Here is a 25,955-nt window from a genome sequence, read left to right as displayed (position 1 = left end):
CACCAGTTTCATATTTTTAAGTACACTATATTAGTGTATACCTGACCATCTCACCTATAAGTGTTTATTGAACATCCAATTCCAGATTTACTGTTATAATAGCCTCCACACCTGTGTCCACTATAGCCTCAGATTCCTACACTTGGCTGACAAGACTGTAACCCAGTGTGGTGTTGTACTGTTGTAGCCCGTCCACCTCAAGGTTCGATGTGTTGTCTGTTCTGAGATGCTTTTCTGCACAGGAAAGTTGTAAAGAGTGGTTATTTCAGTTGCCATAGCCTTGCTGTCAGCTCAAACCAGGCCATTCTCATCAGTGAAACATTTCTACAAACAGTTACTTGATGTTTTTTGCTTTTCGCGCCATTCTCTGTCAACTGTCGTGTGTAAAAAATCTCAGGCAGCCAGCGGTTTCTGAAATACTCAGCCTAGCCTGTCTGTCACCAACAACTAAGCCAAGTCTAAATCACTTAGCGTTTTATTCCACTGTACCATCAGTGTGGCATGATAATTCCCGTTACTTCAAGAAGTATACTTCTGTAATAAATGAAGAGGTTTTAAAAACGTTGTGGACAAAATAGCAAGCAATGTTTATTGTTTTGTATATTTTTATGTTTATTACTTTGTCTCTATCATGACACCTTCATTTGTAACGCATATGAACACCAATTAGTGTCTCTCAGAAAATGGTGGCAGCTACCTTTTAGAGTATTATTAGCAATTTCTTTCTTGGCAGTCTTTTTTAATTTATATGAAATCCTCTTCATTTTATGACTCTTCACAAACAGGTAGATGAAGCAGAGAGCTAGTGACAGAATGGGAGTGTCAATAAAGGGTATTGATTACAATCCCTTTAGCCCACAGCAGACATACACACATAGCGTGTGGTTTGTGGTTTGACCAGTTGTTCACAATTAGTTGTTACTAAATACAGCAACAGCCTTATCAGCACACTCCCATGTATAGGAGCATACTGAAGCTGAGAGGACAGTGGCTTTAACACCAGTCTGTCAGTATGCAATCAGCAGTGTGTGTTTACCATTCTTCCAGAGCTAACACAGCCTCTGTGTGCACAAATAAGCCTTTCTTCAGTCTCAGAAATAACTCTATAGTTAGGACCATATGCTATTTTTTTGGCATGAATTCTTTTTCTCTGAACCTTAAGCTTTTGTTCTAGTTATCAGCAGGGTGATGTGTACCATTTTTACGGGCCAATTTCATGAGTCTTCCATGACCTCGTCTTATGCGTTGAGTTTGTGGATTTGGATGTAGATATTAAAATTCAGTTCGTAACAGAAATATGGGTTTTCTGGGTTGAATCGAGTTCAATGCTTGTGGAGTGTTTGTCTGTAGAGTAATGTTTTATGGCAGTTTGTCAAACAATTGCATTTACTAGTATATAATTAAAGGTCAATAAGCTCTTGTGGAAGCAAGTGGTTGTTCAGCAATATAGCATATTCAGTTATCAGAGTGGGATTATAAAAGCAATGTGAATCAGGAGGGTGTGAGTCATTACTGACACAGCCAGACCAACACTAAGTGAAAAGACGTCTGACTTTCTGTGCACATGAAAAGTTCCGTTGTGTATATAAGGGCTCATTAGTGTATGTGTTCATTGTCTGATGAAGAGCCATTGGGCTCGAAACGTCACCTGTGGTGAGAACAAGTAATAAATAATTTTCTATTTTTGGAGCTGTAGTGTGCCAAATTTTTCTTTCTTTTCACATGAAAAGTCTTCACATCTGCAGAAAATCTGTGGAGCAAAGATTCTATATCCAGTTAATTACCATGAATTACCACACCCATGTGTGGGCTTTTCCTAAACTGTTGCCAAAAAGTGTGAAGCACAAAATTGTCTAGAATGTCTTTGTATGCTGTAGCATTAAAATTTCCCTTCATTGGAACTAAGGGGCTCGAACATGTTCCAGCATGACAATGCCCCTGTGCACAAAGCGAGACATATTTTGCCAAAGTTGGTGCGGAAAGACCTGGCGTGGCCTGCAAAGAGCCTTTGGGATGAATTGGAACACTGCCTACGCACCAGGCATCCTCACCCGACATCAGTGCCCAACCTCACTAATGGGTACATCCCCACAGTCACATTCCAAAAATCTAGCGGAAAGTTTTCCAGAAGAGTGGAGGGCTACGTCCCTACTACCATACTTTACAGTAGGCGAAAAGCAGCACGCCAAAGGAGAGTATGTCCGAATTCTCAGTAGGTGAGAAAAACCCCAATGATCTACTGCTTGCGCCGTGATTCTGCAGTAGGGAACCAATGGATACTTGGACACTGTGCTATCCCATAATACAACAGGACTGGAACAGAAGAGCTGTCCGAGTAAAAAATGGCGGAAGGCTGCGCGTCAGCTCTTTTTATTTTGTAGGTCACATGACAATGCCAACATGGCGGATGTAGGACATCTGGATAGTGTTCATACTTCTCACAGACCGTATCCTGATCAGTACGTACTGTCTCAACGACCGAGCAGGACATACTGAATCGAGTGCAGTTGGTGCTGTCACGGTACATGATTTCGGATGCATCAGAGGTCATTATAACAGCATTATAACATTAGAACACATATAGTGTATCTTGTCTGAATGTTTGGAAAATGATTATATGAAAATGTACTCTTTTCAGCTGACATGTAAATGCAGAAGACAAACATATAAGACATTTTTATAGAAATCTTATATGTAAGACATATGTACTTGTATATGTCTATGTACTTACAAGTGACAGTGTTGTCATGTGCAACATTATTCACACCCACATGTGTGCTGTTATTGTGTATGTGAGTGTTGGCCCCTGGGGAGCCTGCATGGTGTTGAATCACCAGTTGTGACAGGAGGGTGTGAGTTTTTTAAGGAGGCCCCTGGCCTTTTAGAATGCCAGTGCTATTGTTCTCTTAGTGCTCTCATTACACTTGTCAATATTAGACAGCCTCATCAACCGCACAGCATGGGGAAAAAAAGACTTTCTCTCTCTCTCTCTCTCTCTCTCTCTCTCTCTCTCTCTCTCTCTCATACATCATCAAGGCTTATGAAAGTTATGAGACTGGTCTATTTCTTTAATTAAATTAGGAGTTAATTTAAAAAATTTCATAATTATCATCTTTACCAAAGAAAAAAGTCTCTAATAAATATATTTTTTTAAATAGTATTTAGTGTTGGGGTTTTTTTGTAGTATAATTAGTAAAGAGACTGGTGCATAAATCAGGTAGGCTTCCCCACACACAAGTGGCTTCTTTCATCTTGAGAGACGTGGAGACACAGTAGTGAGTGGTGAAGAGTGAGGGAGTGAGTGGTGAAATATGCCTCATGCCTTTATAAACTCAATACGTCTTTTGAGTCGGCTTTCATCTCAACTATCCAGCGGTTAAACAAAAGCTGAGGTGGTGGAATGCTAACTAAGCTCTTTGTCAGGCAGGGTGGTGGGCAGACTGTAGTAACCTGAGTGACTCATGCAGGATTTACTGAGAAACAAACAGAAGGTGAATGAGTGTGATATGAGTAATGCGTAACAAGCGTAATGTAACTCCACCCAATTTAATCAGAGAAGTGTTTTTCCTTTTACATGAAAGGAACAAAGCTGTATTAAGGATGCAGTATGTTGATCACGAAAAGGTAAAGTTTTCAGATATAATTAAAAAAAAAAAAAAGTATGTGCAAATTAAAGAATAAGTTTTTGCTTTTTGTGGTAGTGTCTGGCTACAGCATTCCTTTGAGATAATCTTTATTATTATTATTATTATTATTATTATTATTATTATTTTTATTATTACTTTGAGATTTATTTATTTATTTATTTTTTGCTTCCACATATCCTTCCATGAGGATTGGGCATTGGTTTATCATTGAATGAATAATTGTAGCACTTGTGTGTGTGTGTGTATGTGTGTGTGTGTGTGTGTGTGTGTGTGTGAGGTTCAATCCCTTGCAAGTATTGAGTAAACGTCCTAATATATGCTTAATCTGTCACTTCACTACCTGTGGAGAGTGCCAGAACTTTCAGACCTGTCACAGAGATTACATAAGAGGCACTCAGATGTCCAGATTAGTTCTCCAGATCTTACTGTATTGGGAATCTGACAGCATTCCCCTGAAAATTTTTCAGTGCTTCCACAGTAACACTGTTGTAGTTGCACAAACATAATTTTTTTTCTCAACCTTTCTAGCCATGTTCCATATAGTTTATAGTAGTGTGAGCGGAAGTGTAGCGTTACAAGTTACAATGTTCATTTGTGTTGACTGAGTCAGTTTTATGTCACAAGGAACAGTAGTACACTCAAAGCCAGTGCAGGCTGTACAAAATAAAGCAGTTGATGCATTTGCAGAGTTAAATTTATTGTAATGAATTTACACCATACAGTATTATATGGTTTTCTATTAGATAATGGTATAAAACATAAGTTTTCAACAATCATATAATAATAATAATAAAAAAATAAAGCTCTATACATTCTATGCGACCGTTTTGCTATTTTAAACCACTAGAGGGCATGGCAATACCTGTAGGCCTCTGTATTTAAAGGCATGTTCTGCTAAACTCTGATTTTCTACAGAAACAAATATTTACAACCACAACTTTTAAGTGACCTATTAAGCACATTTGTAGATCCCAGTGCAGTGAAAATGTGTGTTGACTCACTTGTTCTCCATTGTTGTGTTCAGCTGTTGGAGTTGTGCAGTGAAGGACGATGCATTGAAGGTGACGTCAGACTTCAACATGCCTTCCTGTAGCATCCAATCACCCATCGGCAGTGTGCCCAACTCCATTACACCTTGGGGCTTCTATCCACAGCCCGAGAGCACCATTCCCCAGTCCTAAAGCCAGCAGAGAGCCACATTAAAGCTCTGAAGTATAGACAACCAATATACTACAACACTTGGATTAAATTGTACTGCTTCCTGTTGGTAAAACAGTTTAGCAATTTCTCCTACAATGGATAACATTAGGATGTTTGGAATGATGAAAAAGAACGGCACCTTATTTGTCTTTTCAAAAGTGGGTTTTGGGTTATGTGGTGTGAATCTCTATGCTTTATGATTTGCTTGTTCCACCAATAACAATGTCATTATACAAATCAAACATTATTATTATTGAAGGTCTGTTATTATAGAAGTATATTTATATCTGATCTTGTTTTTAATAAATACAAGCAATGTTAGTATAAAGGCCCGATTTGTTTTTAAGCACTATACAATCAGCTGTGTGATATAAAGTGCATATTAAAACTTACCAAAAAAAATGGGCCGAAAGGTGAAGCACAGCAACACTTAATGTGCTGGGCAGCACCAGAGAATATTTATAAGGGAATGGTTATTGGAATTAGCTTCTATGTTCATATTGTGTTGATATTATTATTCTTATTAGTCATATCCTATATTAAAATACCACCTAAATCTACAGCTGGAAAAAATAATTTATTTAAAATAGAAGGTTTAAATAAAGCTTGCATTATTAATATTCTAAAAGAAATTGCTGGTTTACATAAAATGAAAAATAAGAAAAATAACTCTTGCATTGATTCCTAACATCATTCATTGTGGACATTGGATGTCTCTGGGACTGCAGTGTCAAACAGATGTACTTAGCTTACCCAGTCTCCATATTGTTTCCACTGATCATTCCTCTTGGTTGAAAGCCATCTTCACCTCTTTATCCCCTAGCTTGTTGTTGTTAATGAGTCAATTACAACTCATGATGTCCAGTGTGACATAGGCTCAGAGATTTGCCCTGCAGCCAAACACCTGGCCCTCCACTTCTCTCTGCAGTTTCATTTTCATACAAATCCAAATTTGTGTTTGAATCTCTTCCAAGCAGTCTTCCTAGTAAACCTTGAGTTTGGTGATGACTTAGTTTGTAGATTCCCTGAGCAGGTCTGGTCTCGCTGGTTTCTACAATGAGCTGAGAGAAATTGAGCTGGCAAGTCCATTAACTACCCATTATGGGGCGGTGGCAAGCGAAACAGTAGGGTGGGGGTACTTGTATATTCTCTCTCACTGATTCGAACATTACACTTACTAAAATGTCAAGTACTCATAAGTCTTGGTGACTGGACTTTTTATAACCAGTCACACAAAGGGCTGGAACAGTGAAGAAACCTAAGACGGGGTATCCAATCTTATCTGCAGAGGACCTGTTTAGCTGCAGATTTTTTCTTCAAACCAAGCAGGAGTCGGAACTGGTCTCAAATACGTAATCTTGGCCTTTAATCGACTATTAGGTTTGGCTTTTGCTTGGCAGGAGCGAAAACTAGCTGGGATGAATATGAAACACCTTCCAAACATCTTCAAATCCAGTCACTTAGACTACTCTACATTCAAAAGTACCTTAATATCTAGCATAAGACACCAATAACTATTATCCTGTTAAAGTCTTGATACTTTCTATATTGTCCCAGTCCTTTCCTAGAACTGTTGAGCAGTATCACAGGATATGATTTAGAGCGTTGTCCCCCAATGTCATGGTCTAGGCCAGGGCCCGCGTGTATTTCCCCATGTTTCTAGTATTTTCTGTCCCTCTTATTTCTGTTTGTGTGTGTGTGTGTGTGTGTGTGTGTGTGTGTGTGTGTGTGTGTGCGTGTGTGTGTGCGTGTGTGTGTGTGCGCGTGCATGTCCCTGGCCGTGGCGCTCCACCTCTCTGCTGTTCACTCCTGGCTCAGTTCCTGCTACACCCAGTCCCATCTTGCCTTCCCCATGGCTTTCCTGCTCTGCACTCAGCTCTCACGTCGCTGACCAAAGTTCAAATCCTGACCCCAACTACATGTTATCACACTCTTTTTCCCACACACCCCAGCTTCCACTTGTCTTCAATAAACCCTGTTTAACCTTCAGTCCTTGAGTCTGTGTTCTGCGTTTGGGTCCCCTTGTCTGTGTTTCTCATAACACCCAGTGCAAATTCTGCAGTAGCTCTGCACATTTTTCACATTGACAACTTTCTTGTAATGACTCATCAAAGTCATTGGCTAATGAGTTAATGATTAAGCCTTTGAATAGTTGAAGGAGATGAGTTAGCAGAAGAGTGTGTGCATTTTGTATGTATCATTTTACAGAAAGTACCCACAGGGAATTTATACAGTTGGTATGCCTTAGATTAAACATTAATATACACTATATGGACAAAAGTATGTGGACACCTGACCATCACACCGATATGTGCTTGTTGAACATCCCATTACAAAGATATGGGCATTAATGTAGAATTAGCCCTCCCGTTGATGGATTTTGGAACGTGGCTGTGGGGATTTGTGCCCATTCGTCCACAGGAGCTTTTAATGATGTAGGGGACTGATGTCGGCCAAGGAGGCCTGGTGCACAATCGGCCTTCCAGGTAAGTTGAGGCCAGAGCTCTCTGCAGGCCACTTTACTTCTTCCAAAACAACCTTGACAAACCGTGTCTTTATGGCCCATGCTTTGTGCACAGGAACATGATCACACTGGAATAGGTTTAGGTTCAGCCGCTTAGCTCCAGTGAAGGGAATTTTTATGCTACATCATACAAAGATTTTCTAGACAATTGTGTGCTTCCAACTTTTTTGGCAACAGTTTGGGGAAGGCCCACATATGGATGCAATGGTCGGGTGTCCATACTTTTGGCCATTTAGTATACATTAAGTAAGCTAATCAAAATAGATCAAAATCCCCTAAATACATAAGCTCACTAATGCTGTTGTGGCTGAATGGGCAAATCCCTACAGCCATGTTCTAAAATCTCATGGAAAGCTTTCCCAGGAGAGTGGAGGCTATTATAGTGGCAAAGAGGGACACTTTTATCGCACATGGTTTTGGTATAGGATGTTCAACAAGCACATATGGTTGTGATGGTCAGGTGACCACAGACTTTTGGCAATATTGTCCATACAATACATAATTACATAGTATAATCTGTGCTGATATGTCAGCTGTCATGTTTCCATTCATCTAGTGTAAAGTTCATGCTATTGATAAACATTAATTTAAATGTTAATTTAGCATATTTCTACAATATTTTAGTTTTATGCTTATGTAATGTGTATTTTGCTTGCTGAACTTAAATTATTATTAGAACTTCAATTATTTGTCAAATAACAGTCCTTTATTGTTTTCAATACTTTCTCAGCTACTGGCTGTCTTTATGTTCTAACATAGTTGTGGTACTAAAAGCAGCTAAATGTTCATGTCAGTTACTGAGAGTTATACACTGTCACCATTCTTTAGATGTCCTATTCCTGCAGTGGAGACATTTCAGACTTTGTCTGTTTGAAATGTGATTCTATGTTGATGGTACACAAGATTTTCCTAAATGAACTCTAGATGTTATTTAACAAGCAACTGTATGCACTGAGAGTTGCCAGTGTTCTTTAAGTACAGTGGCATTATTAAACAACCCTTGCATGGTTTTTGCTTGTTGTTTTTTTCTCTAAAATAAATAAAAATACATAAAATCATATATAATTTTAAACCATGTCCTAGCAGAGTTAGGGTACAAGGTGGAAAGGTTTGAAGTAGATATAATAAGGTTTACATGCACACACATAAAAGGCTCTGGTACCAAACTTCGTGATCAAGGCAGTCTCTCTCCTACTCATGCAAGTGTAGGATTACTCACTAGTATCCATATGATCTAAGCACATGGACTTGCAGTTGGATTTTTTTTTTTCCCAGTGGGAAGAAGATTCAATAACAAACATTTATTCAAACACAAGCTTGCTCATAAGTGTACTAAGCACCTTGGACCAAAGGTCAGTCATCAATTTTGACATTAAGACTTGAAGCCCTCCCTCCATGAGGTTTCTGGCACTGTTTTGGAGCTCTGTGGATCTCTATGATGCGTTGAAACCTTCATAGCAGCAAGTTAGCACGAAAGTTGTGTGGTTACCACACTTCTTCAAAATGAGGGCAGTGCATTTGGACTGGGAAGGTGGTCCCAGTTTTTAAAAAGCAGACTACGTGGTGTGTTCCAAATATGCAGAAATCACACTCCTCAGCCTCCCAGGTAAAATAAATTCCAAGGTTCTGGAGCAGAGACTCAATAGTTGATCCTAGAAGGAGGTTGCAAATACAGGTGGCGGAAATTAGGTTCCTTTGTAGGGTTGCTGGGTTAACTCACTGTGATAGGTTGAGGAGCTCAGCAATCCAAGAGTGCTTCAGAGTAGAGCCTCTTGAGAGGAGCCAGTTGAGGTGGTTCGGATACCTTACAAGGACACCTCCTGTTTGGTTCCTGCTAGAGATTTATCGAGAGTCCAAGGCAGGCCTATGACCTATTAGAAAGATTTTATAGCAGGGTTGGCTTAGGAAAATTTGGGAATCCCAAAGGAGAAATTGGAATCTGTGGCTAAGTATAGAGAAGTCTGGGCTGATGTTCTCAATCTGCTGACACCATGACCTCCACCTGGGGGGAAAGGAAAAACAAATGAATGAAGGGAAAACTGAAAAAAATATATGATGTAATTTCTTAATATGAAAGGGTTGGCAAATTGCTGTGATATAAGACAAAAAAAAAATTCCTAACATATGATATTATGGGAAAATAATCAGCTTCTGGATATTAACAGCATCACATCACACTGTTGTTGAATACTTCCTGTAACAGCATGCCCCATCATATTTTATTCCTTAAATAACAGGACCTTCATTCAGAAACTGAGTTATGAAACAAGTGATGTTTGGGAGAAAGCACACGTCCCTCTCATATCTTATGTCCTATAAATTTGCATCTGTCTATCTTTTACGGTGATGAAGTTTCCACATCCCTGTCTCCTTCACACTCTTCAGCAGCTCCTACGTGTCAACTGCAGTTTATTGGCTATCTAGCATAAATAATAAGCAGCCCAGAATTCCAACCCAAGCCCCCACCCACTTTTCGAGTTCCACTCTGTATTACTCTGTATACCACTATCAGTTGAAAGAGTGGTCTGCAAAATGATAATATATAATTTGTCAAAATCTCAGTAGCTAACTAGCTGCATAATTTAGGTAGTTTGGTGCAATCAAAAACATAGTGATGACAGCAACTAGCAAAATTCACCTCCTAAGATAAGATTTAGTCACCATACATATAGTTGAAGTGTAGCTAAAAAATAATGCTCTGGAAATTGCTACAATCAAGTAGCCAGGTTCATTAAGATTTTCTTTGGTATTTGACTTGGGTTAATGCGTGTAACAAACTTTACACATGGGCAAGGAGGAAGCGGCAACTGTCTGACCATAAACATATAATGTTCAATAATGAACAGAACGTAAACATAACACACACATAACGCGCATGTGCATCTCTCTAGCTCCCTGGCGCTTCTAGCTGCTCCTTTATCTCTCTCTCTCCCACTGATTAGCCAAAGGTGTGCATCCTTACAAACTGGCTTCTCCCTCCTCCTCATCATAATACATAATAGGGCTGTGTCATATCACATTGTAGTCCATTACATACCAGTGCAGTTCCTCCCCATGATAAGAATTTGTCATCCCACGGTGTTGACGATATAGTCGATGATATGTTTATGTGCCCCAACGCACGTAGAAAGAGAACAAGCATGTCAGAAGGCAGAGTTCAAACCCTAGATGAGGAAGGAGGAAGGTGCTTCCTCCGTAATGTGAAAGTCGTTCAGATACAGAAGGGGGACACCCTGGATGAGGTGCCAATCCATCATGGGGTGCAGTCATCAATCACACACACATTCACACTTTTGAACATGCTGGGGGAGGAAACCGGAGTACCTGAGGAAGGAACCAAACCCTCAACCCTGAAAGCGTGAGGCAAGTGCGCTAACCACTAAGCCACCGTCCCTTGTCCCCCCAAGATTTGTTAGTCTTTCTGAATGTGTGTAGCTACAAACCCTGATTTATTCATGTATTCATGTCTTATTAATGAATAATAAATTATGAATAAGAACGTATGTGTGCTGCCACAAGAACTTAATTGATTTGAAAACAAATAAACAACTAAAACTAAAACCATGTACAGTCTTGATGGGATTGTATAGCCTGTAATGTAGAGGACAATCCTTGCACAGTATTCTTGAACGCAAACCTCTCATATGGTTTCTATGTGAAGGGGGGAAATGGGAAATATGCCTCTGTATAACATAAAATATAGGCTAGGTGTACCCCGCAACAAAACAATAACAAAAGAAAACTGGGGGGGAAATGTCTACAGTTACAATTAAGAGGCTCCAAAAGCAGTAAAACGTATAAAGGTTGGAAGTTGGAAGCAGTTAAAACGGTGGGCTTAATGTAATTAAGGAACATTTATAACGTTCAGAAAGAGGGTGTGCAAACTTTTGAACTGACGTCTTTTTTCACCCGTTATAGCCTATAGATTACAATCTATTCTGTACATATATGCATGCACTGTAGTTATAAGCGATCCAGGGGTTGGGCAGACACGCCAGTGTCCTGTTTTAAGTTACAGACCCCACCCCCAGGTGGGCGGGGCCAAAGGGCGCTTTACTGCGTGAACGTAACGCAGAGTTGCTCGGAGTCGCTCTGAGGAAGTATAGTGCAGAGGAGTGCGCTTCTCTCGGAGCGCCGCAAACAAAAGAGTCGAAAATAAACCCCGCGACGCTTCTCATCGAACTGGAAGAGGTCTCTCGCTCTCTCTCTCTATATATATATACATATATATAGTCTCTCTCTATATATATATCCCACTAACAGGACAACTCGGAACTTTTAGTTCTATTTAGCCATCCTGCAATCAGAGAAGACTCTGTGTTCTTTTGTAAGCGGTGGATTTCTGTTGCATGCTCTTTGCTCGTCGTCGTCGGTTTTTCTTCTGTCCTTGGTCTCCTGAAGCCGTATGCCCCAGAAACATGTCCAAGTGAGTATGGCACACAATGCTTTGGGATTAGGTCGCCTGTTAAATCTTTCTTTAGGCTCGGAGAACCGTTCCAAGAAGCGCTAAATGATTATTTTAAGCAATAAAGGGGGATAATAATCTAATTGTTTGCGTGAATGGCTAAATTCGTTCCAGCTCATGGATTATTTTGGGACTTTTTTATGCAATTAAGGCACGTAAGTATTGCTTTTGCTTGTTTCGAAATGTAATAATAATAATTAGAATAATAATAATGATAATAATAATTACTCTCGACTTTAATATAGAAATAAGCCGACAAAGTTGCGCGGTGTTCTCGCACCATAACACTCCTGTGCAGGACATCAGTCTTAGTTGATAGAGAAAAGGGGGAGATTTATAACAAATTAATAAATAAAAAGTCCTTGTTGATCTGCCGCTTAAGCATTCTGAATTATTTAGCCGTGTTGTGGAAAAGAGGAGAGCACCTGTTTGTTGTTGTTTTACTGTGTTGCCCACGCACGAGCGCTGGATCAGAGCAGTCGGGATGGCACAGTTTTCGGCTTTAATAGTCTACACACAGCTGGAACCGGGATAGTTCTTCACGTGACGTTGACGCAACACCTGTAAAACGACTATTACATGTTATGAAAAGCACGGGGTACGAAATATTGCGATTATACACCTTTAGATACCTATGCTTTTTAGATGCTGAATATTTATATTGTTTTGTTTTGCGCTTATTTGCTGAGACGCTGCTCACAAGCCGCTAGGAGGAGCTCAAAATTTCCCGAAAACTTTTTTTTCTTCTTTTTGGATGAGTTTTTTTTTTTTTTTTTTGGCTTCTTGACTGCCAGTCAACTACGCTGTAATCCAATCGTTGGTTGTTGTTGGTTTTTTTTTTGTTTTGTTTTGTTTTGTTTTTTGATGCCGAGGACACGCGTTTCCGTTTCGCGCTTCGTGCCGCTCGTACTCGCAGTTTTTCTCGCACGCGGCAGGAATCCGTCACCTCGCCGTCGGCACGAGCGGATAAACTTAATGTTTACAGCCGTTTGGAGCAGTCCGCGGTGTGGAGGCAGCTGTGCACTACATTACCCGTGAGTTACTGACTGTACTGACATTGTTTAGAAACGCAAGCACGGGGAAAGTAATCATCATCATCAACAACAAAAAGGCTTTCACATAAGCTACAGTCGCGCGCCACAGGCGAACAGTTTCTTCTGTGCACGAGACAAGATTTCTAAATTCTCCGGTGGTGTGCGAGTGAGGTTTTATCCTCGAGCGCTCTTTAACAAAGCCGCGAGCTCTTTAAACGCGTTTCACGTGACGAACGCGGCGTGTTTCAGGCGATTTGCGTCGAAGAAAGAAAATAGGAAGTTGGCTCTTGGCTCGGAATGAATTTGACTTGTGACGCAGTTTGACCGGCGCTTCTGCCTCGCATGACCCGGCCATCACAACAACTGGCGTCGTTAGTAAACATAGCGGTGAACTGAAACTGGGAAAAACAGTGCGTCGCGTGCATGTTCGAGCAGCCGTGCCAGAACCTCGCTTGTGCGCGCAGGTTTACTCGAGTTACAAATTCAAAAACAAAACAACTTTTACACCCGCAATGCCAAAAACGGTAGGTAATTACTGCTGTTTTATTTTATCCCGCAGACGGCAATACCGGGCCGATGGCCCAGCCTTCTTAAAGGAGCATGGGGGACGCGGAGAGAGCGCCTCCCGGGCCGAGCCGTATGAGAGCCCTCAGCACAGAGAATTGGAAGTGATTAGGGGAGGGATCGCGCTGCCGAATAGCCGCGTGGCTTACCAGTCGAGGTCGCCTGTGTTCCGAACCCTCTCCAGGTCGTCGAGTGGATATTTTTCGTTCGACAGTGAGCCGAGCTCTCCGCTAATCACCCATAGCACAGCCACTCAGACCCCGAGTCCGTCTAGTCAAGTGATAACTCACGCCCTGCAGCGCATTTCCAAAGCGCGAGGCGACGCGCAGAATCATGGTAAGGACCCGAGCCACATTTCCCCTAGAGTGCTGGGACTGCATGCTGATATTACTGTACTCTCCACGCTCTGCACGGTATGCTTCTGACAGTAATCTCACCACCATATCTCATTCATAACGACTTCTGGGGGGGGGGGATTATTATTAATAATAATAAGTTCCCAAAACTTTACCGTGCATGACATGATCACTTAAAAACTTTGGCGCTGTGGAGTTACAAAATGTGCATGATATGCCTAGTATTTCTGTACTTATAGAAGAGAGTTGTGTTGCAAAGTTACATTAGGGTTAGTAAACACATTTTATAATCTAGTTATCCTTCTCGTGTTAAACAGTCACTACTGGTTGGAACACCCCCCCCCCCAAAAAAAAAAGAACAGAAAAAAGCATGTCAACTATTATTCACATATCTTTCAGAACCTTTGAGTGTTTGTTTACACATGTGACTGTACTTGCATGTGCATGAACATCCGTTTGGGTTAGGAGGTCCGTGTACCTTTTCACATACCCACAGGAAACACTTTTGTTTTTTTTTTTGTCTTCGCACCAAGGGCAACCCCCATGTTTAGAGTGTACAGGGAGTTAGCATGCACCTCTCCTCACAATGGAAGCGATGGAGTAAGCTGATTTGCTTGTTTGCTTCTTTTTTTTTCCTGTGTCCTGTTGTGGAGGCTTCGGGTGACCAGCCGGAGCAGAAGCTCTATCCTCTGGCAGTCAAAATAGTCTTTTGTGAAGCCCGGACACGAGATCTAACCGTTCCTATTCTCTGCTATAGAGAGGCAAGAGATGAGAGCCTGTGATAAATCATGTTCCTGGAGTGCCTTGCGAGCATCCTGTCTCTAAGAGGACACTTTTATTGGAGAAGGAAAGCAACACTAAGTTATCAAGGCTCTCATCTGTCTCATGTGAAGCAGGGCTTCACAACCCCATCAGTGTTCACTTGTTTTGTTTGGCTTCGTTGTAGCAGTTTGTCATCAAATCAGCACACAGACGTGACCGTGTTTTGCTTCATAAGACGTCTTGAAAATCCTCATGTCAGTCAGTTGACCCTGTAACTGTGAGCCTGTATGGTTGCCAGTTGTATTCGCATCAGTGCCAGCTGAGATGTAATAGAGAGGGTTCTGGCATACATTGTGATATGTTTGACACAGTGTAACAGACTGTATCATGTTAGTGTGTAAGTCAAAACAGAGCACATCGCAAATCCATCCGACCACAGTGACACTTCAGATGTAAACAAACAAACACTATATCATTACCCGTCAGTATTGCTGTCTGTATTGGCCTGTGGCGAGCTTGTAAAAGTAGAGAATGTAATTGAGTAATATCATGAGTGAGTTTTTTTTGGCTATTTTATAGTGAAAGCCTCAGCGAGGCTGACGTGTGGAAATGAGTAGCATATGGTCGTAATATGATTGGGCATGAGAAATAACAGTAAAACTGGTTCTCGCTTGAGTCATAGCTGGAGAATCATTGCACCTTCAGCCAGATTGTGGTTGTATTATTAGCGCTTAGCCTCGGTATTCTCTCCAGTATATTCTGACCACAACTCAGATTTACAGTAGGTCTTTAGAGTTTCAGCGCAGTTTCACTGAATTATCTCACTTGTTCAAACTACTGTCCTAACGTTCATGCACGCTGATCATGTATGCTCTTCAAAATCGTCAGCGCGTGGCAGCTGAAACGCTTCTTAGAACGGAAGAATTTTAGAGAGGCTGAAATGTCATTTGTTACCGGCAGGCCGGGAATCAGAAATAAGATAAAGACAACAGGAAAAAGGCAAGAAGAGGATTGTTTAACATTACATAACATTTGACATCTCACTACAGACAAGATTTCGACCGAATCATGTTTTCATGACTACCAGTGCTGAAATGATGGTGATATGAATTAGTATAAAATAACCTCTGCTTTTTAAAAAAAAAATGTTGCAGACTGTATCTACCTAATTATAATTTTTTTATAGAAAGGATTTTCTGGTGTTATGTTTAGTTCATGAGGGTAAGTTGCATAGTAAGCACATACCTTATCTTTCCTTATTTCTTTGTTGATCTTTTCATAGAATTATGGCCTGCTCTCCTTAACCACTATCCACCCCACGGAGCAGCATCTGCGGGGGACATGCAAGCGGAGTTGGAAATTGCGCGAGAGTTGCGGCGCATCGGCGATGAATTTAACCAGCTTTATTTTCATGAGGTGAGAAGCATATAGTTGAGTGTATGTGTGTGTGTGTGTGTGTGTGTGTGTGTGTGTTTAATAACAGATTGTTTGCAAATCTGTCTGAAGAATATATTTATTCTGTCTAAGTTCATTATGAGGATCTAGTCTTGAAAGCATTTTGAGATTTCCTATACCATAGGGAGAAGGGCTCTGACTCGAGATGTGTTTACTAACCTTTACTTTAAAGATTTGTGTACCTTTTTTTTTTTTTTTACTCCCATGTCTGAACGTTGCATCACTTCATTTATAGTCAGAAATCAAGGTCCTTTCCTAAGGAACCGCCTCTCATGAGTCATGCGGTACATTCTAGAAATAGAAATTTCTCAAGGGTTCTTTGGGAGGTTACTAGTTCTTGTAAAGAGGCTCTGCTTGAAACCTTTCCTGAAAGGGAAACCCTGTTTTCTTAAATGATTCCAACAATTTTATTCTAACTGATTGGCACCCCGTCCAGGGTGTACCCTGCCTTGTGCCCCATGCTCCCTGGGATAGGCTCCAGGTTCCCAGCAACCCTGTAGTATAAGCAGTACAGAAAATGGATGGATGGATTCTAACTGTGTACATGGAGGACGGAGCTCTTTATAATTTTCTACCATGAGTTTACGTCTCAGACGAGACACTTATTACGCATTTATTACACATATACATAGTACATAAAGCATAAAATAATTGTGTTCATTTTTTTCTGCTGTAAACTTCTAGTAACATGTTTTCCAGTGTTGGCAGTATCTTGGCTTCTTTTTAAGCCATGTAAGCTGTATTTTTTGGATCGTCTCTATATTTATTTCTCTATCTTTATTTGTTCCCCCCAGAAAATCTTTAAGCTTTATCTTGGTGTACTTTCATTATCACAAGCACATTAGCTTTTATGTCAGATGCTAGTATGGTATTGCATGTCATCATACTCTTCCACATCACATGCTTTCATGTAGGCCAGACCCTGAGCTCTTTATGCAAATAGCAACTTATCTCACATGAGCTGATCTCTCTCTCTCTCTCTCTCTCTCTCTCTCTCCTATTCAGTGTTCTTTCACTTGCTCAGGTCTGTAAAATAGATCAATTAGTGTTCTATGGTTTAGAAAGAGAGTCATTGTAAACGGCTTAGACTAGAGGTTCGTTTTGTGTTTGCGTTTCAGACATCATCATAATGTTGGCATTGCTGTCACGTGTCTATAACGCACTTACACTCTGAAGCATAGCGGAAGAGAAGCTGCGCCATGGTGGATTGAAAGGGATACTTCATTATATTAAGCTAAAATAGCCACCAATGATTTAACACTATTTAGCTATGTACACACACATTAGCTCAGAGTAACTTTCCTGTGTTGTTAAATATATTAGTATACAGAGATATGTTGATGAGCAGGAAGCACCAGCTTGATTTGCAGCTTTTTGAAACAGTGAGTAATATTCTGACTCAGAGACAGCCTGTCACCTTTATCAGAGTTGTTTTGTTTTGGTTATGTTTTCCTTTACCTCCATGTAGAAGTGGCTAAGATGTCGGTAACAGAACGATGTCATATGCCAGAAAGCAGAACAGGTGCAGTGTCATGTGTCCCACGTACGATGTTCTGCAAAACATGCCTTTTAATTTGGCTTTCCACTGTCACTAAGTTCTTTTTGTAGAATGGAGAGTTTCCCTTTCAGAAAAGGCTTATCTGCAAACAAGCTTGTAATGAAGCTACAATATTCAGCATTCCACAACTCGTCTCTTGCGCATATGTTGACTATATGCTTGTCAGTCACAGCTTTGGATTTGCTCCTAGTTTGAATTTTTTTCAAGAACTGTTTAGATGGCACAATTGTGTATGTGTGTGTTTAACTTTATTTTTTACTTTATTTTCTTACACAAACATTAATCATTTAAGAATCCTTTGTGACATATGAGAGTCTGTCTGGTTCTCATGCTCTATCCTCTGTATTATAGATTTCAAGTAAGGATGTTTACGTTATGATCTCTGGTGAACATTAGTAGTTTTTGCATATATTTGTCATTTTTAAGCGAGCATTCAATTCCTAGACTTTAAATGCACTACCTGATGTGTGTTCGAAGATGGCTCCAAAGAAGGCAAGGAATATTTCAATCTCTCTTTTTTTTTTCCTTTGCCATTTCAGAGCTAAGCTAATGGCCACAATAGCATGATACTGTAGCACTGCAGATGTACAGAGAAGGTAGTAGTTGTAATAGTTGTAAAAGTTGAGGCTGAGAGTGTTGCATGGCAGGGTTCGTATGTGACCCTGGACGAGTTGACTTCATAATGTTTACCCTGTGGTTAGACTCTGGGCTCTAATTATCCACTTGGTCATTCTGCTCAGCGCCATGCAGACGCACTCGAGGCTCAGCTAAGCTCTGCTCTCAGTCAGGGTCAGAACTGAGCTGTCCAAAGAAGTTTAAAATGGATATGTTTGGGCTTTTTTTTTTTAACCTCCAATTTAGTTTATTTTCCTTCTCACATGTTTGTGATGTCACTGCTTTGCTTTGTTTTGTCTGATGGATAAATGTCACTTGACCTACTTTCAGGGCTTTCTTTAGTGCCGTCATCCATGTGTTCCCATTACAAGCAAAAGAATGAATAGAGGAGACATGTTGCGTGACCACACTAAATAAATCAGTGCTGCTCATTTGTGTTTTTAGCACGTGATCAAAGATCAGGAACTGCAGCCTTCTGATAAGCCTCGTGCAACATCTACAGTATAATTAGACTGAAATTGTAACGAAGTATAACACTGCTAATACTTTCCCTCCCCCTAATTTGAACCGTCTCTTCATACGAGTGCACTCGTGCGAAATGTTTTACACCCACAGAGTTATGAGACCATGTTGGCCTGCTTTGCCACTCGCCTTCTACAGTACAACAAGTGTCCTGCCGATATTACTTCAGCATTGATCAATTATGAGTTCAGAAGTGGAAAAAAGGAAACATTTTTGCTGAGAGCCTATTTTGCCACTGTGCTGTTATTATTCACTGCTCTGTCTCAGAATTCCTACTGGACTCCATCCATCCATTTTTCATACAGCTTATCCTACAGGGTCGTGGGGGAGCCTGAAGCCTATCCCAGGGAACTCGGGACACGAGGTGGGGGACACCCTGGACGGGGTGCCAACTCATCAACAGGCACAATCGCACACCAATTCACATGCCCGTTCACAAACGGTGAACAATTTGGACACACCAATCAGCCTACAACATGTCTTTGGACTGAGGGAGGAAACCAGAGTATAAGGAGGAAACCCCCAAAGCACGGGGAGAACATGCAAGCTCTGTGCATATGTTGTGTGTGTGTCGCACACAGGGCGAAGGCGGTATTCGAGCCCCGCAACCCCGGAGGTGCTAACCACTAAGCCTCCTACTCCGCATTTCATGAAGCAGTGTGAGATGTGAAACACTCCAGTAGAGTAAGCAAGTGAAGCGCTAATACAGAGCAGATGTCTGTCTTCGGAGTTGTTGGCGTTGTTCTAGCCCAGTCTGCATCCCAGTAGTGCACACGGTCGACTTTTGTCAGTGATGTGCATCAGTGCTCTTTTGTTGCACATCTTCTTGCCCCTGCGGAGCAGAACAGCGTCTTCCTTTGTGCCTGTGGACCGTTCTTTATTCAGGCAGCCACCTCTCAGGGGATGATGGGTGACGGTATTTATGTTCGTGCATGCTGTTTGGCAACGCAAAACTAGCACTCTGTCTCTGGCAAGAAGCTTAATGATTTACAAGCGTGAGGAGATGTACATTTGTCAAGGTTAAAGCCATGTATTAGACAGTCCATCAAGAAAATAGTTGTTATTATTGAAGGTATGTACATGTACTGTAATTTTCATGCTGTCACTATTGGGTTTAAGGTAAAGGAATTATACGTACAGTATTATTGATGCATTGTCTCTGCTCTTGGCATCATGAATTTCCTCCGATTTTGGACATGTGATTTGATTACTTGGAGTTGGAGTTAATCATTGCTGTAATTTGTACCAGTTAATGAAGCATAAATCAGCCATTGCCCAATCACAACAGCTTTAAAAGACTGTAGACAAGGCAGTTGAGTAAAGTCAGACTTTGCAGGTTAAGTATCATTTAAATTGTGTATAATTATCCCCAGATTTACTTCACTTTCATAACTATGCCAATCAAAAAGGGATTTAAAAAACAAAATTCATAGCAGTTTTCAAGGAGGCACGGTGGCTCCAGGGTTTGGAGGTTCGGTTCCTGCATCCCATGCGTGGAGTTTGCATGTTCTCCCCATGCTTTGGGGGTTTCCTTCGGGTACTCTGATTGACTGATTGGTGTGGCTAAATTGTCTGTAGTGTGTGAATGGGTGTTTGAATGTGTGCGTGATTATGCCCTGCGATGGATTGGTATGCTTTCAGGGTGTCCCCCTGCCTTGTGCCCCGAGTCCCCTGGGATAGGCTCCAGACTCCATGTGGTCCTGTGTAGGATATGCGGTACAGAAAATGGATGGATGGATAATAGTTATCAAATAAATAAAAAATAAATAACTGAATAATAAGCTGACATTTTATAGGGATAAGGATAATTTAAGTAAGTTTTTTCTGCTAAAACAGCTTAAATAAATCTCAGAATATATTAGCAAAAAGTGCATATCGTCTCATTGATGCTGGGCTGAGCTGAGTGTTTGTGCAGTCCTCTGGCTTCATGTGCTTGTGGCGTCTCTGCTTTTCTTCCACATGGTCTCGTGCACCAACTTCCAGTTTTCCCCGAGAAATCACCATGAGTGAGTGGCTCTGACACTCACTCGTGGTGAGTGAATAACCACTCTTGATTGCTCCCTTTCTCCCTGCATGCCCCTGTTTTTAATTTAGTATTGTATTGCAGTTGTTTGTAAGAACCATGGCGATGATCTGATCATGTACGGTCTAGATATGCACCATGTACATATACTGAGGCTTAAAAAAGAAGTGATCTTTTACTATAGCTGTGATTCTTTGCCTGTTGTTTACACAGTGGTATGTAAGTTAATTGGAGATGATTAAAGGGATGCTCCCCCTGTCATTTGGCTCTGAACTGGGACTGCATGCTGTCTCTGTAGAAGAGCACGATGCAGTAGTGTTTAGACCAGATTGAACTGAGACATTAACTTGCCAAAAAATACCCAAATATGTGCATGTGTATAATAGTAAAAGAAAAGTAATGCAGTTGTGCTTGATTGTATATTGTTCATCGGATCTTGGTAGTTTTTGACTAGTAACACGAGAGTAGAGCCAAATAAAATGGCTTCATATAGCTCATGTTGGCATTTTAAGTGTAGCTTTTACTCCGAACGTCTAGACGTGTGCTTATTTCTATGTTTCTCGGTTGTTTATTTGTAACTCTGGGTTGAAAGCCATCGACTGAAAGTGACATGTCTCAGTAATCCAGCGTAACCTGAGTGACACTGGGTGACGTGTTAAAACTTAAATCGTTCCTTTGGCACAGTCATTCATGGTATTGATGCAGTTCACTCAATCTCTCACTCGCTTGCTCTCTCTCTCTCTGCCACACCAGAGGGTTAAATGTCTTTCCATTTTACTCCACTTCCTCCTCACCTGTTTCCTCTGGCTGAGAACACAATCACTTCTTGGGCACGTTGTGGTTTTTGGCTGGGCTTTTTTTCTGAACCCCCCCCATTTTTCACCCGCTGTATTTGTTTATTAAAAATCGCTTTTTCGCCAAGTGGAATAAATCGAGGTTAATTCAGACCACATGTTTCAAGTCAGTATCCTCTTGCTTTCCTGGTTTTTCCTGTCCAAGCATGTGCACCTGCCTTAATCCATATTGAATTCTTTTTTATTATTCGTCCCTGATTGTTAGCTCTTATAGCTGGCCTTATTAGTCTGAGGCAAACGGCTCTTATCCTGGAGCTGAAGTAGAGGCAGCCCTCTCGAGCCTGGTGTTTTTCATCCCTCTTTTATGCGGTACAGGAAAGGTTTTTTTCTTTTCCTTTTTTCATTCTGGAGTGTGTTTCCTCACTGGTTCCTGCCAAGAGTCCCCAGGGGGAAATGGCCTGTTCTTATCGGGGTCACTCTGTGTGCTCGGTGTGAAAGTACGCCAAAAGCAAGGGCTAGAAGAGGCCACCTGATTCAGCCTGACTGCTGCCAGATCTCACAAAGCCAATTTGTCTTTAACGAGGAGACTCCGTTTTATTAGCTGAAACACTGCTAGCCGATAGTGATGCCAAGATCCCTGACTGGAAGAATGACATGACATGAGAAGCTAGTGCTAATTTTAATTCAATTTTATTTATATAGCACTTTTTAACAATTAATTTTTTTTAAATGTATCCCTGATGAGCAAGCCAGAGACCACGGTGGCAAGGAACAACTCCCTGAGATGAGAAACCTTGAGAGGAACCAGTCTCAAAAGGAAACCCATCCTCATCTGGGTGACACCAGCACAAGTGCTAACAGGAACTTGAGTAGGAGCATAGAGTTTTAACTTTAAGTCTATGGTATCGAACTGAAGTTATTAACTGTTCAATGATGGAGACCTGAGCGTAAACTGTTCTTAGCAATTGCAGTCTTTAGGCTATACAAGGAAGAACATCCACAGTCGTCTTTAAGGTGTCTGTGTGGTACCATCCACAGTAATCTCACAGAGGTCTTTAGGCAGTCCATGTTGGGTGAGCCTCAGCAGCAACGAGAGATTTCAGGCGATGAAAGCTCAAAGCAAAAGTGAGGCATCAGGATGGAGCAGGCAGGTCCACAGAGCAGGAGTCAATATCAGTGGTAACTCAGGAGTAGCATGTGTAGCTAGAGACAATGGGGCGTGGTTCAATCACACTGAGCTGTGAATGATATCACAGGAGGCTGTAATATACACATAAGTTGTCTGAATTTCTATGAGTGATTTCATGAATCAAAGTATTCACACACTAAGGCAAATGTTTTCCTCTTAACTCTCAACAGGCAGAAAGAAATGGTGGCGCAGCCCGTCCGCAGGCCCAAAACGAGCCCGCCATCATGCTGTGGATTGGGCTCCTGATTGGACGGCTATTACAATTCTTCCTGAGACAAAGATGATGGACACAGAGAGCACCCAGCAGACAAGTAGCACCCAACTGTAGATATGTAAATACGCCACACCAGAGACTGCGCTTGCTCTCTCACTCTTTCTCTCTCTCTCTCTCTCTCTATCTCTCTCACTTGCTCTATCTCTCTGTCTGCCTCTATGTCACTATGAAGGAGCATCTGTTCCTCTTTGAACTACACGCTGACCTCTACTTTCCCTGTCCAGAGGAGAATTTGGATCTGGATACGCTGGAATTGGGTGGGGAATTCTGGGATAACCTGGAGTCATAGACAGCTATGTTTCCTGCATGAACATGGAAAGCTGAGCCATTAAAACACTGGGTCGAGAAGGTGGTGAGGCCTCTCTCTGTCTCTGGAGTTTTTCCGTTTTTCGCCAAGTGAAGACGTGTCGAAAACGTGCCTTCATGGCCTCAGTGCTCTTATCTTTCCCTTTCAGTGCCCATTCGCTGTTTGTTTTTCGTTATGTTCATTTTAACTATGTATATCGTTTAAAAACTCACCTTAGTTCTGTATTTATTTGCCACTGTTGTATTTAAGTTGTGTTATGTTTTGTTTAGAATTGGAGTGGATTAGTTAGCGGTAATGTTGCAGTTCTGCCTGCCCTTCTTTATTGACTCAGAATTTGCACTTCTGTATAAATAGTCTACACATGACATACAAAATTGTTTGAAAAATCATGTATTGCCTGAAGCTCTTGGTGGGAACAAGGAAATCTACGACTGGCTATTGACAGCTTCTGAGAGCTACAGAAACACACCAGGTCAGACATTCAACGACTTGTTCATTTCGCAGTTTGGCTTTTTGAAACGATGCCCTTTCGTGTTTTGAGGCCAAGTGATTTAACATTGACAAAACACAACACAAGGACAGACGAGAAAGACAGGTTTCCGCTTTAAAATGATTTTATTGAACTTTTATTTTTAACAAATTAATGATTTGAATTGTTTTAAATTTGGCCCATGGAGTAATTTAATGAGTGAAGGGTTTAATAATACACATGTGGTTGGTCAACTGTGGTTGTATTGGGCATTTCATAATGGGTGGTGCGTCCACTTTTAATTGTGTGTGTGTGAGATTAAAGCTATTCAGGGGATTTTTCAAGTGAGGTTTTATTCTTGCTGACTATTGACCAAAAACAACCTTAATCACAGAGTCTAGATTCAATAATTATGATGTATTGATGTTCTAAAAAATAGCCTCAGTGACTCAGGGGATTTATACCTGTGGAGTTTTAAACAAAATGGGCTTCCTTCATGATCCAGTCCATGGCTCTAACCTGCATCTACCCAAACCCTTTTTCATGTATTGCCATTTTCCCAGTATTGCATCTATCATTGCAAAAGATGGGTCATACATTCTTGACACTTCACAACTGATATGTTAAATATGTTTGAAATGGTAACTGATGACAATAGACACCAAGATGAATTGGCAGATATTAAAGATACCCACAAACCACTTGTTAAAATGCGATTATGGGCATCTCGTTTCCATCATCTTTTAATCATTTCTTTCATGCACAATTGAATTTCTTGTCAAAATGACAACAACCCATTTTTAGCTTGCCATAACTGTTTCAGGTTTATCAGTCAAACCAAAGAACTTGTTTTGACATACTGTATGTAAATGTTGACGTTTGCATTGTGTTCTGGTATGTTGCACAACCATATAAAGATTGGTATAGAATCAAACTCCCGGTAATAGAAATGTCATGTTTCATGTCAAAATATTTGTGCCCTCCCCTACCAGAACATACATTTTCAGAGAAGTTCAATTTGAAGCCGTTCTGCATTCCAGTTCACTGGATTTTTGAATAAATTCAGTCTCATTACCTGCAAATTAACTGCTCCACCTCATAGACCCAGTACGTTTGTAGCAAAACATTTTTCTTTGGTTCTTTTGTACATTTTGTTGTGTTTGCACTGAAACTGTGCTGTGCTGAACTTGTGCAATACTGCTGTAAATAAAAGCTTCTTTTTCATCTTTCTAAAAATGCCTAACTTGTGTCTAATTTAAGGAAGCACTTTGACATGTAATCCTGACTGTAAAATAAACACAATGCAAGTTTATTGTTGAAGAAATGCATTATATATGTATATACTCCAGTCGGCCAAAACATTAAAGCCACTGATAGGTGATGTGAATAACACTGATTATCTTGTTACAATGGCACCTTTCAAGGGGTGGGCTCAAAGTTGATGTGTTGGAAGCAGGAAAAATGGGCAAATGTCAACAAAGGATCTGAGTGACTGTAACAAGAACCAAATTGTGATGGCTAGACGACTGGGTCGGAGCATCTTCAAAAATGGCAGGTCTTGTAATGGTGTTCCCGGTATGCAGTGGTTAGTACCTACCAAACGTGGTCCAAGGAAGAACAACCAGTGAATTGGCTACAGGGTGATGGGTGCCCAAGGATCATTGATGCGTGAGGGGAGCAAAGGCTAGCCCGTCTAGTCCGATCCCACAGAAGACCTTCTGTAGCACAAACTGCTGAAAACATGAATCCTGGCTATGAGAGAAAGGGGTCAGAACACAGTGCATCACAGCTTGTTGTGTATGGGGCTGCGTAGATGCAGACTGATCAGAGCGCCCATGCTGACTCCTGTCCACCACTGAAAGCCCCTACAACAGGTACATGAACATCAGAACTGGACCATGGAGCAATGGAATTAGGTGGCTTGGTCTGTTGAATCTAATTTTCCTCTACATTATGTGGACAGCCGGGTGAGTGTGCATCACTTATCTGGGGAAGAGAATGCACCAGGATGCACAATGGGAATAAGGCAAGTTGGTGGAGGCAGTGTGATGCTCTGGGCAATGTTCTGCTGGGAAACTTTGGGTCCTGGCATTCCTGTGGATGTTACTTTGACACATACCACCTACCTAAACATTGTTGCAGACCAAGAACACACCTTCATGGCAATGGTATTCCCTAATGTCAGTGGACTCTTTCA

At 41.1% G+C, this 25,955-nt stretch overlaps 2 protein-coding genes across 6 annotated transcripts in view; both read left to right on the top strand.

Annotated features, from left to right (window-relative positions):
* The window catches only part of acoxl (acyl-CoA oxidase-like), a 35,801-nt gene extending 30,453 nt beyond the window's left edge, over window positions 1-5,348 (top strand). Inside the window, 1 exon segment of the mRNA XM_047152909.2 lies at window positions 4,639-5,348. Within this exon segment, the coding sequence (XP_047008865.2) occupies window positions 4,639-4,828 (190 nt within the window). The 3' untranslated portion in view covers window positions 4,829-5,348.
* Window positions 5,349-11,457: 6,109 nt separating this feature from the next.
* Window positions 11,458-24,994, top strand: bcl2l11 (BCL2 like 11). 5 transcript variants are annotated; one of them, XM_047154401.2, is made up of 5 exons: window positions 11,458-11,562; window positions 11,654-11,797; window positions 13,430-13,847; window positions 15,835-15,968; window positions 22,879-23,099. In XM_047154401.2, exons 2-5 carry the CDS (start codon window positions 11,721-11,723, stop codon window positions 22,952-22,954), a joined length of 705 nt encoding a protein of 234 aa, XP_047010357.1. In that variant the 5' UTR covers window positions 11,458-11,562; window positions 11,654-11,720; the 3' UTR covers window positions 22,955-23,099. The 5 variants fall into 5 exon arrangements, 4 of the variants coding, with proteins under 4 accessions (XP_047010357.1, XP_053535483.1, XP_047010356.2 ...); XR_006982243.2 differs by lacking the exons at window positions 11,458-11,562; window positions 11,654-11,797 and adding exons at window positions 11,886-12,870; window positions 23,155-24,994 and having other exon boundaries at window positions 22,879-23,040; XM_047154400.2 differs by lacking the exons at window positions 11,458-11,562; window positions 11,654-11,797 and adding exons at window positions 11,893-12,870; window positions 23,155-24,994 and having other exon boundaries at window positions 13,430-13,770; window positions 22,879-23,040.
* Window positions 24,995-25,955: the final 961 nt, after the last annotated feature.

This window comes from Ictalurus punctatus, chromosome 3, assembly GCF_001660625.3.
Source record: "Ictalurus punctatus breed USDA103 chromosome 3, Coco_2.0, whole genome shotgun sequence".
In the NCBI taxonomy this organism is placed as follows: Eukaryota; Metazoa; Chordata; class Actinopteri; order Siluriformes; family Ictaluridae; genus Ictalurus; species Ictalurus punctatus.
The sequence above is the reverse complement of the archived record's forward strand: the minus strand, read 5'-3'. Positions and strand labels throughout refer to the sequence as shown.

Coding starts and splice junctions, on each gene's coding strand:
- bcl2l11 (XM_053679508.1), top strand. CDS start 12,482: ATGCTGAATATTTATATTGTTTTGTTTTGCGCTTATTTGCTGAGACGC. Junction 13,848..15,834: donor TACTCTCCACGCTCTGCACG/GTATGCTTCTGA, acceptor ATCTTTTCATAG/AATTATGGCCTGCTCTCCTT. Junction 15,969..22,878: donor ACCAGCTTTATTTTCATGAG/GTGAGAAGCATA, acceptor AACTCTCAACAG/GCAGAAAGAAATGGTGGCGC.